The sequence below is a fragment of the Liolophura sinensis genome, chromosome 7 (genome assembly GCF_032854445.1).
Source record: "Liolophura sinensis isolate JHLJ2023 chromosome 7, CUHK_Ljap_v2, whole genome shotgun sequence".
Classification (NCBI taxonomy): Eukaryota; Metazoa; Mollusca; class Polyplacophora; order Chitonida; family Chitonidae; genus Liolophura; species Liolophura sinensis.
The window spans coordinates 44,385,637-44,397,691 of record NC_088301.1 but is presented as its reverse complement, the minus strand read 5'-3'; the positions used below and the strand labels follow the sequence as shown (position 1 = coordinate 44,397,691).

Below are 12,055 nucleotides of genomic sequence, written 5' to 3'. Positions count from 1 at the left end.
TAGCTACTTATTAGACTGTCGTTAAACACAAATTCAAGAAGTTTTCACTCCTACAAATATGGTCAATTTTATGGGTGGAGAAAACAGCAGAACCTGAGGAAACCACCATCTTTTGGCAAGGTGCAGAGAAACTTTTACACTTGTGACCTACAAACTTGCATGTCATATTGGCAGAAACAAATGACCTTCAACAAATATGATACCGTCCAAATGACCTCGCAAGCGCTGCTGATTTCTTTTTAAGACACCAAAACCCCATCGAAAAAAAAAAGACAGGGAATCTGCACCTCATGAGACACATCGTTAAAGTCGCACTTCTTAACACTTTATACTAGCTGTGTCTCGCTTCCTGCGGTATATTTGATTTTTGATATTTAATTGAATATTTTAAAGCCATTTCCAAGACTTACACTTACATGCTGAGTTTTAATTAATAGTTCAAGGAACAAGGGCAGAGTATATTACGACCTATCCACATATATATTCAAAAGGCCTACTGTGGACCATCCCATTATTGTTTCAGCCAGAATTTTTTTTTCTCTTTATAATTAATTTAACCCATTACCTGAACTGTGGTGCTCTGGTCTGAGAACCTTGAACTGAAGAAGGTGGTAATGATGTTCATGACAGTGCAAGTCACATAGTTTTCCAGGACTGTGTCTGCATGGCGTCGGTCATGAGTGGCATTGCCCACCTGAAAAAACAATACACAAAATTAAATATACTAAGTCTAACAACCTTTACCCCACCTAGTCTTTTGTACTCCAACATAATGCAGATAGTAAAACCTCAGATACTCCATTAAAAAAGTCTGGATCAAAACTGTCATTAATCTATGCAAGAAGAGACATTTTCTAATATCTTACCAGACCCATGTCCACTTGGAAATTTTCAAACAGGACCCACATATGATGGCTGGCATAGATTTCCTTCATCTCTACCTCAGTGTCTACATAACAATGGTTCAGGAAGTTGATGTATGCAGCTTTAACCTGTACAATCATAATCAATGGAAGTCAGGTAAGTCAGGTTTTAAACCATAAAAGATGAGCACAATGTTATATAGAAATGAATCCTCCAGTGATATAAATCCACACATACACGTTATTATCATCAATTTTACTGTCCATACAGAGTGTGTACTTGTATGTGTTTTCTGAATTGTTGCTTGAATCTGAAAGAAATATTTTAAGGACTTTCAAGGACTTAGTATGCATTGTTTTCCTGCACTTTCATTTCATTGAACAACATACCATCATCCCTTGATTAATGTACACTAGCGGTTCAGCATTTCATTATGGCTCATTATAACCACACAGTATAACCTATGTTTAACAATCAAAAGTCTAGTACTATCAACAACTTTCAATGTCCAGAAAAATTCCCTGCAAAATTCAAACACTTTCAAGGATCAGCAGAACCCCTGTCAAATGGACCAATGAGAGATTGATACTGCCTGGCACCAAAGAACAATTGATTCATCACAAGTGGAAGGCACAAGTTTACCTCTGGTATACAATCTGGATTTGTCACCACAGCAACGATGTCATCAAGTGGGAGTAGCGAGTGACACTTGATCTCTGTGTACACGTTCCTTCCCTCAGTGCACAGGGCCAAGAGCTGTACCAGGTTGATGTGGTACACCAAGGGAGAAGACTCTTCCTGACGGTAACGCTCTGATCGCATGAGATCGATCAGCGTCTGCATGGAGGACTTGTCATTGTAGAACAACAGTACTTCCTCTCCTACATTCACCAACTACAAATACACAGACGATAATCCTCGTATTATCAAAGGTACAACATTACGTCTCTCTGACTCTCTGAGACATTTAGCTTGGATTAGCTTACATTCGTTTGGTTTTGGTCACATTTGTCAACAGTGTTAAATTTGTCACAGCTTGGCCATGCTGAAAATTTAGCCAACATTTGATGGACCTAGAGTTTCCCAGTTCCCACATTGTTCTTTCACCACAATTAAAAGTCTCAATCACAAAATACAGTCCATATACAATGACACATTCAATCATGAAGCAGTCAACTGATCAGAATGATATACAGACCAGCACACAGAAACAAAAAGACGAGCTATTACAGTGGGAACCCAACAAGGAGTACATGTAAACTGTTTGTCCTTACCTCTGCCATTACCATATCCTGACAGCGCCTGATATACTGTCCCTCAGCCTTCACGATAGTCTGCAGAAACTTCAGGTACTGGACATAGCGGCCATTAGTCTCTATACAATGAACAAAGTGCTGGACAACACGATCAGTGACCTCGTTACACAAGGACACGTTGTCCTGGAAAATAGCCCGCATAGTCTGCGCCTCCAAAAGCTGGAATCACCAAATCAGATAACATAGTAAAATGTATTATTTGGTCACACCTAGAGCATGATTCATGTCAAATACTATTTACTACAATATTATTTCATAATCTGTAAAAATTTCTTTCACTCATTCTTTCTTAATGACTAATTTTCCTTTGGTCATTATGGTACTTTTCATACCATTACAGTAAGCTGTACAATTTCAACCTATCAGAAACATGTTGTCACCTGTATCAATGCAGGCAGGCCAGATGGTTGAGAACTAAAAATTTAAACTATCTAAACCTTAAGATTATTTTCAAAACTTGGAGATTCTTTTAGTTGATAAATTGCAGAACAATGTACACATAACACATTTAAAAGAAGGAAACAGAATGAAGTGCAAGGTTTAGTTATCATACCCCTGGGGTCAAGAAGAGGTCAAGGCTGTTGTACAAAAGCCCCTGATTGGTCTGATTTCCCAGACAAAAACTTTGGAGAAATTCATGAGCTAATTTCATGACCTCATGCATGCGGACATCTCCAGCCTGAAAAACAACATGTATGAAAAGATATTATTTTTAGTAAAGATATAATTGATGCATAAAAACACTACAAAAGTTTGTTATATTTCTGGCACTTTCATAACCAATTCTTTTTATCTATATTTCTTTGATTAATATTTAATGCAATACTCAAGAAAATTTCGCTTATAGTATCAATTCTACTCATCATGTATACTAATTTACAATCATTCACATGACAACTTATGTTTACAATCATGGAAATGATCAGAAAGTCCTTCCCAACAGTTTCACCTTGTCATATGGAATCTGAAGGAGTTCAAGAACGACAGAGTGAGCTCCCATGTTCTTCAGAAGTCGCTGTTCATGTTTCCGTGGTTTTTTAGTACTAGACTCTCCTCCATCTTGTACACACAGGTAGGTCAATCTCAGCAAAATCTAAAATGTACACAAAATCACAGTAATTTGTCAAAAATAGTAAGTCCTATTGTGAAAGACTTACAGCATAGAGAGTAAAACCAGAGCAGCAACAACATTTTACATAACTGGTGGAGTAAGGCCTAGTCAGTTTACCTCAGTTAGGATGTATACCCACCACAGTCACCTGGTAACCACTCAAACGCAGAGAAAATCCAATGGAATAACTATATTCTTTGCTTAAGAATTGCCTTTAATTATCACATTATTTTGGTCAAATCTTAGATTATAAATAATATATAAAATAAAATAACAAAGAGAACATTCTTTCAAAACACAGAAAAGTCTTTCCTGAAACTATATCTGCCTTTTGTTCATTCATGGAATTTTTCCATTCACAAAGGCTGTAACAATGGAACATTATTAAAAGTTGCACATAAGAATCAGGACCTACCGATTTGATGGTTTTGTAGTTTTTGGAATGTGTGGGATCAATAGCTTGCCCAAGGTCAAGATCAATGGCTGATCCCTGATCGTTGGACAGGGTAATGTTCTGAAAATTGCCACGAAAACACAATGTATTTCTCACAGTTTATGTTTATCATGATTGGATGAGTAATTAACCTTGTCAGTGTAACTGTTGGTATATGCAACTAGAATCAGATTCTTCTTTCACCCAGGATGTTTAAAAACAACAACAATGAGAGTTTAATCAACTAAAAAGTGAAGAGATCTTTTTTCCTCTTAACACTGGAAGACAGGGACATATCATGTCATACTAATCTTTAATAGAGCAACAAGTATATATGTTGACATTTATAACAAAAATTCATGACTTTCCTTTTAAATTTTATAAAATTTATGGGTTTTCCTAATCATTCATAAACTGGGAAATTTATTCATGACTCTTCAGCTTTTTCATGAATATGGCAACCCTGAACTGTTAATATGTAGACACACACCCATGACGGTAACCCTTTACTCTTTTTCTTCTCCTTTTCTGGTTCAGAGTCACTCTGACTTTTGCTTGGATCTTTCTTGCTATCCTGGAATTTTCAAAGAATGAGTACCATTTACATCCAAATAGGTTTGTAACAGTATAATTTTATCAATTAAAATACATTTACATGATGGAACATAAATTTCTAAAAATTTTATTGATTAATTTTTTTATTTACTATCTACACTTAAACTTAAATTGTGCACATGAACATTCAATATGTCTTTTCTTCCTATACTGAGAAAGCTGAAATAATATACCTGAGAACAAAGACTGGCACCCTCAATGTCTGACTTTTTCTTCTTCTTGCCACCATTTTCACCTTTGGTCTTTACCACCCACAATTCTGACTTTTCCACCATAAGGCGAAGGTCATCCAGATCTGCCTTGATCTGTTTGTAGTTATCCACATCTGCTGTGGTGACCAGCAGCTGTACCTAAAATCAAACAGCAAGACAAATTACACGCGGAGCAAATGTATACATATACACATTAAAGCACATTTTCAGGACACTGGCATATTACTACACAACTGGGGTGCAGCATATGTTAATATGTTTTGTATGTATGTATGGTTGGGTTTTTACATTGTACTTAACAATTTCTCAATGTCATGACGATGAAGATTGATAGATGTGTGTACATATGGTGTGTCTTCTTTAGCTGGGTTAGCCCATGCTGCCACCACTGAATTATGCCAAAGACACCAGGCATGACACCCCACCCAGTCAGATTATACAGGTACTGGCACCAGGCCAACAAGTACTGTTTCTTTCCTCTAAACTCTTAGTGCTGAGTACCAAGCAGGGAAGCAAACAATTGCCATTTTGAAGTTTTTGCATGACCAAACCTATGATTGATACCGGGCCTCCAGACTTCCATGCAGACTCTCTAACTTTTAGGCCATCAAATCAATATGTTTTGAAACAAGTTTGATACCTTTCCACACAAAACACATTGTGTAAATGTAATGTAGCCACCGACCTGTTTGAATGCCTGTAGAACCTCTTGTCTCTGGCTGAAGTGCCGGAAGAGCAGCTGGAGAGCCCCAGAGACCAATGACGGGTAGTTGTGCATGACCAGATTTAGCAGAACCCTCAGGAACATCTTCCCACCCTGCCCATCCAGATCCAACTCCGCCGTCTCAGCACTGCATGGAAAACAATAGGTTTGTAGACATTGTTGAAAACAACAGGTCTGTAGAAAAGAAACGGTATGATCTGTTCACATGCTTGTTTGTCGAGAATTCCAAGTGAGGATGGCTGCAAAACAGTACTAAGTGATGCAACAAGTGCAAACTAAAATAGCTGGCACGCATAAAGGTTAGAAAACATGTATGCAATACTGTGTTTGAAATGTAAACATACATTGTATGATGAAACTACTGGTGCTTCAATAAAACATTTGATGTTATTGAGCCATACCTGCCACCGAAAATGTCTTCAGCCTGAGACCCAATGTTATCCAGATCCAGCCCTAAAAAAAAATTGAATACATTAATAAACACAACCCAATGAAATAAATAAAATGAAAACTGCACTGAGCCATTTACGAATTAAATTTTAAATTAGACTTTCAGTCAATGTTCCACGTGTCAATTCAATGATCATTTTCATTGTACAGATAAAAGAGTACATATACTGATGGATACACTGAGCATTTATTTATTTATTAATAGTACTGAAATAATTTTACATGTAGCTAACCAAAGTTATTAAGTGTGAATAATTTCCAAACGTTTATCAGGAAAATTAAAAGAGTACTTAAAGGCAAACATTATTTCCAAAAACTTTACAATTCTTAAAATGTATCCTTGTACCAATACACCAAGGATAGATAAATTTACCAGGATACCTATAAACACAGTGCTGAATGTTACCCTAATTCTTCTAATTTTTGGGCAGACATTAGTAGTGTTGAAAGTAGAATATTACATTTCTTTATCAGCCTGTTGGACAAGTAAAGATATGAGCATGTTACTCATTAGATGGTTAGACCATGTGCAGAAAAGAAAACTCAATAATCCTGCCACAACTGCATATATACTGGCAAAAATGAGCAGACCAGGTGTCTCAAAAATTAGAAGAAATCAGGTAAGTAAGTATATGCATGTTCAAAAGAAAATATTAGTGTTAGGGTATTTTAAAGATTCAGGCACATTCCATCCAAAACTGACCATAAAGATAACATATTAAAACCAACATACTCTGCAAAGATTACCTGAAGTTATAGAAGAAAAATATGGCTCCATCCCACATAATAAATGTAACATTACGTGCACAGAACCACCACAGAAGCCAGCATTTATTGTATAGCAGGTTAATAGTTACATGTCTGTAAATGTGCTGCATGTGCAATCTGTGACTTGGGACGTGTGTTTTCTTGAATGTACACAACTGTATGACATGAATATATTTAGATGTGCCTCAATCACATACACAGAAAGCTCCATCCACTAATACAAGTGAAAGATAAAGACACGACCAGCATTTAAGTCCCTAGCTGAAGCAAATGAGCTCAAAAGCACCTTACATTTAAAAACATGCATGCACAGAAGCTTGTTTCCGCATCAGACATCTACTCTCAACAGTTACATATGTGCATCAGACCCAAACGGTAAGGAGTTCTACTTCAACAAGTCACTGCCAAAAATTATGACAAAACTTGCACCATGTTAATGTTTTACTCTGAATCAAGCTTTCTTCAACAATAAATTATGTAGTTAAGCCTAAAAAGGCACACCAAAGGATAAAAACCAATTACTCTAAATACAGGCTATCAAAAATGTTTAAAATTCAATATTTAGGTAGGCCAGGGATACAACATGCTATTAAATAAGATATGATCGTTTATGTATATAGAAAAGTCGGTATCGCATTGGCTATACCTGTACTCAACATCTGAAAGCATGCCCTGTTTCCAGGTGGGATGTACTACACCTGTGTTAAGCACTACAGAAGATGGAAGTATGATAGCAATGGGCACTGCATGTATGAATATTAGTTATGGAATAATATTGATGATCTAAAGATACATCTACTCCTTGCCACTAGATGACAGAACTCAAAATTCACTCATAAGAAATTAATCTGACATAAAAACAACCCTCAAATGGCACTTTACGGTGAATGAATCGATTAGAAACAGGCAAAATGTTTTAAAAAATGCTGCACTGCAGGTGAAATTGAGTGAGTGAAAAGAATCCCATTACCACAATAACAATTTTGTTGTTTTCCCTTGTTATTAAAGGACTGTAAAGTTTACTTGTATCTGAAGGTACATAAAGAACTATTTGATTTATTTATTTATTTATGTGATTGGTATTTTTACTTCGTACTCAAGAATATTTCACTTATATGATGGTGGCCAGCGTTATGGTGGGAAGAAACCGGGCAGAGCCCGAGGGAAACCCACAACCATCCACAGTTTGTTGGCAGACCTTCCCACGTACTGCCAGAGAGGAAGCCAGCAAAGACTAGTTGACTATCTCAAGCTATTAAAACATCAACTGTTCACAGTACATGTACTTTTATCCCTAGGTAATCTTTGAACCTTCACCCAAAAGACTAAAAAAGATGCTAGGTACGTCCCATCACAAGACAGAATGGTATAATGAAAATTCCAAAGACAACAGAAAAATGAACAGTTTACCTACAGTCTATGTGTAGCTTAACATTAAGGCGTTGGAATCATTCTTCATGCAATCAATTCCTAATCTGTTCTTTACATTTTAATAATACACAGTCATTACAAACAACACTCTATCTCTAGAATTCAGGAGCATATCCACTTTTACGTATTAAAGCAAAACACTTCACAGTTTCTAAAGCATAAAGACAAAGTGACTAATCGTTTATCTGAGACCGTCAGATCTGAAGGCAATACATATCTACACAAACAGCTGCCAGTTAGCACAGTAATGCTCAAAACATATCATACTATCCGGCACACATTTCAACACTATTAACATACGTAGCCTGTCCTCAGGGCGAAGCATCAATCTTGCATCTGACTGTTGCTCTTGCAATTCCGTTTTAAAGATGGACAGAATCCAAGCTATGCGATAATCCAACCGTACATGAAGCAAAAACTGGAAGAACACACTAAATTATGCAAATATGTTGTCAAGAAAAGATATATCGTAGTAAAACTGAAAAATGAAATGAAAAGATTACAAAAAATAAATAAATAAAAGAAACAACAGAATGTCAACCATGCTACAGTTACATGAAGACAGACACAGATAAAGATTGCTAAGTCTGAAGCCATTCTCATATATGTTAACACATCATCGTGCAAGAGACATTCCTAATTTGCAAGCAGGAATATCATGCAACATTTCAACTATGGTTAGGCACATGCAGCATGGAAGTCGAAAAGAGTGCATAATAAAAGGAGGATGCAAAATCTCTCGAGGACTACTGCATATTGGGAATGTTAGTGAGAAAAGCAGCTAGTAAGCAGCAGACTGGAGTTAGAAGTGGGAACATGCTTCAGCAACCATCTTTCTCCACATCAGAAAAAGTATTAAATTGTGAAATTTTCAGGTTTATGAAAATATATTATTTGTAGTCCACGCATGAACTGGTTGGTACAAAGCGGTATACTAGGTCCCGGCACAGTTGGTTTCCACAAATACTGAAGAAAAAGGTGGTTGCAAAAGTCATCCTCCGACAGTTATATTTTGTGTTATGCATGGGTCAACAATAGCAGCTTCAATCCACAGCCTTTTTGATCCATCATTCATACTGCACCAAAATACCTGGATAGGATTTAATTTTTTGATTTAGTCTGTAAATACATTTGCAAGGGCCTTTCCAAATCAGGAATAAATGACCAAGAATTTTACATAAGTGACACAGTCAGGATCAAAAGAGTTTAATGGACGAAAAGTTAATGATGGACAAAAAGTTAATGATGAACAGTTCATTACCATCAGTGTCTCTGGGAAGATTGTGTTCATCAAAATCTCTCTTGAAAATCGACAGCAGAGAACTGATACGATAGTCCAGACGAACATTCAAAATAAACTGAAAACAAAATCACCCATGAGCAGGGAACAGCCAAAGGGATCCCACGATATGTACATGTACCAAAACCCAGGATACATATAAATAACAACAAGAAATCCCACAATATGTACTAACAATTTCAGGAAACAGGAAAAAACTGCAACAAGTACTGGTTACTACAGAAAACCCCACAATATGCATCTGTAATTACAGGATAACCCACAATATGCACCTGTAATTACAGGATAACCCACGATATGAACTGGTAATTACAGGACAACCCACAATATGCACCTGTAATTACAGGATAATCCACGATATGCACTAGTAATTACAGGGTAACCCACAATATGTACCAGTAATTACAGAGTAACCCACAATATGTACTGGTAACTACATAGTAACCCACAATATGTACTGGGAACTACATAGTAACCCACAATATGTACTAGTAATTACCTAGTAACAAATAATATGGTAAACATCACAAGGGCTGCAGAATGTCGAACTTCTGGGACAATCAGACCATCAGTAACTTCAGACACAATGCATTTTGTATTTCAAATCGGAATCTTACTAATCAAGTATTAACATAAAAATTAAAAGTTTAACCAATTTAATAACAGGAACAGTAACTAAGAAAATCAGGCAACTTGCAAAACAAGAAAAAAACTCAATCCAGTTGTCTATTTTAAATTTCACTACAATAGTGTGAAACATGCATGCATGTTTTCTTATTCCATTTTTTTATCATGCTCATTTCCTTGACACCCTATAATTCTGAAAGTTGGAACAGAAAAATGTATTAAATCAATTCCCATTGATTCATAACAAAATTGCCCTTCGAATGTAAAGAATGTGCAACTTAATAAAAAAAAAATACATGTAAACAACACCTTCACCTTCCAGCAGAAATTTATTTGAAAACTGTTATATTCCTTACCTGTAGTATTTCTATTATTTTAAGTTTTGTGTCCATGACAACTGTGTCCTCTGTTGCAGCAGTCACAGGTTTAACGGCAGCTGTAAATACAAACAAATAAATGGTAAAATAATTGAATATCTAATAAAGACGTTCAACAATTCAAACTTGGTAACTACACAGAAATAATGCTGACACATGCTGATTATATCGGAACAAATGTTAGATGATAACTAAGGTGATAACTACGCATGGAATGAAACACAAACTAATCACAAATAAATCAGGTAACATTACTCAATGATAGAAATATAAAGCATGTCTTTTTGGATGAATGTCATTCTGATTCATCTCAATTGGATCTTTTATGTTTTTATATTCTATTAAAGTGACTGATAACACAGAGGCTTTTAAGACCGCCAAAAGTGGCTAATGCAATGACTGGCTCTTTACTTGAGCCTGATTATGTCAGGTCTGCAAAGTGAATATAAACACATATAAATCAGTAAATATACACACATACCAGGTGTAAGACATGTACTAGTTCTCATATACATTAGGAATAAGTTCAAAATAGAGGTGATAAAGTATAAAGTTACAGTCCAAATTCCATTAAAAAAAGAAAAGAAAATCTTTGAAATTTTGAAAACATTGTATTACACAAATGGTTCAAATCCATGATAAGATTCTTGCAAAGTTTGGATAACGTATGAATGAAGGTGATGAAAATCTGTGCAATGTATATGGGACCAGTAAAGTTGAGCAAATATTTATCCACATAGAGCATGCATGATAATGCAAACATTACATGATTGCGTATACAGGTATGTCACACATCTAAAGCCAGAAATGAGTGATCTTCAAGAAGACTACTTGCATATCATACTGAGACTCTCTGAATCCAAATAAATAATAAATCTTTAAAGGACAGCTGACCAAAATCACCCTTGTGCACATAAAATGATCTTCAATGGAAATAAGTAAAAAAAAAAACTTATGAAAATGTGCTTCGGTGGCAAGAACTGATTTCTATTTGAATACACAATAAACATTAAATCATAATGCAAGCAACAATGAACAATGACCACATATGCTGGTCTCCCGATGAAGTTAATGCAGAGATGCAAACATGTTTTAAGAGAAACCGATTTCATTTTTATTCCATGCAGCAGCAAAAGCTGCAACCAGAAAATTGTAGAAAACGACTGTTGATTCATCAAGCTAAATAACTAAAGTATGCAAAACATCCAAATATATTAAATCCCCTTGCTCTGATAAAGACTGGTGCTTTTAAAACCAAATTAACATTGTAACGTTCTAAAAAACTAAAAAAAAAATGCTAAAATGCTAATATAGGGTAAATGAATGAGGATATGGTGCATATTCTGAAGCATCTACTAATTTCTAATAAAATGAAAACAGGAAGAAAGTCCATGAAAGTGAATAAAAGATTAATTTCAGAATGCCATACATACAAAGCCAATGATGTAAAAAGACAAATTTAAAAAAAAATACATAAATAAAAGTGTTGTACATGCAATTAAAATGCACATGTCCAACGACTACAGAATGTAAGGCAAGGCAACAAGGTGGAGCAACTAGATAAATATGACAACAAAATACAGAGCAAAAGCTGGACCTGACTGCCTGTCTGATAGCATGAATAAAAGCGGCAAAGATGAAAACCCTGTGAAACAAGAACTGCCCAAATCTTCATGAACAGCAGTGCTGGAGTCAATTTTCATGACGACAACAAAACAAGGCAGTAACATATAGATACATGAATTTAATCAACATATTTAAATGAAATATTTTTTTTTACCCATGAGGAAAAAAGATATGTCTAATGAATTAAAGTCTGACCCTTAC

General features: G+C 35.6%; 1 protein-coding gene across 2 annotated transcripts in view; it reads right to left on the bottom strand.

Annotated features, from left to right (window-relative positions):
• The window catches only part of LOC135470057 (inositol 1,4,5-trisphosphate receptor-like), a 73,461-nt gene that overhangs the window by 23,210 nt on the left and 38,196 nt on the right, over nt 1–12,055 (bottom strand). For both annotated transcript variants that reach the window (XM_064748772.1, XM_064748771.1), the window contains exons 21-33: nt 10,208–10,287; nt 9,186–9,282; nt 5,677–5,728; nt 5,237–5,402; nt 4,513–4,689; nt 4,215–4,298; nt 3,707–3,805; nt 3,130–3,273; nt 2,734–2,859; nt 2,139–2,339; nt 1,507–1,758; nt 867–992; nt 566–694 (exon numbers count right to left, since the gene is read on the bottom strand). In XM_064748772.1, coding sequence (XP_064604842.1) covers nt 566–694; nt 867–992; nt 1,507–1,758; nt 2,139–2,339; nt 2,734–2,859; nt 3,130–3,273; nt 3,707–3,805; nt 4,215–4,298; nt 4,513–4,689; nt 5,237–5,402; nt 5,677–5,728; nt 9,186–9,282; nt 10,208–10,287 — 1,733 coding nt within the window. The remainder of the gene's footprint in view (nt 1–565; nt 695–866; nt 993–1,506; nt 1,759–2,138; nt 2,340–2,733; nt 2,860–3,129; nt 3,274–3,706; nt 3,806–4,214; nt 4,299–4,512; nt 4,690–5,236; nt 5,403–5,676; nt 5,729–9,185; nt 9,283–10,207; nt 10,288–12,055) is intronic.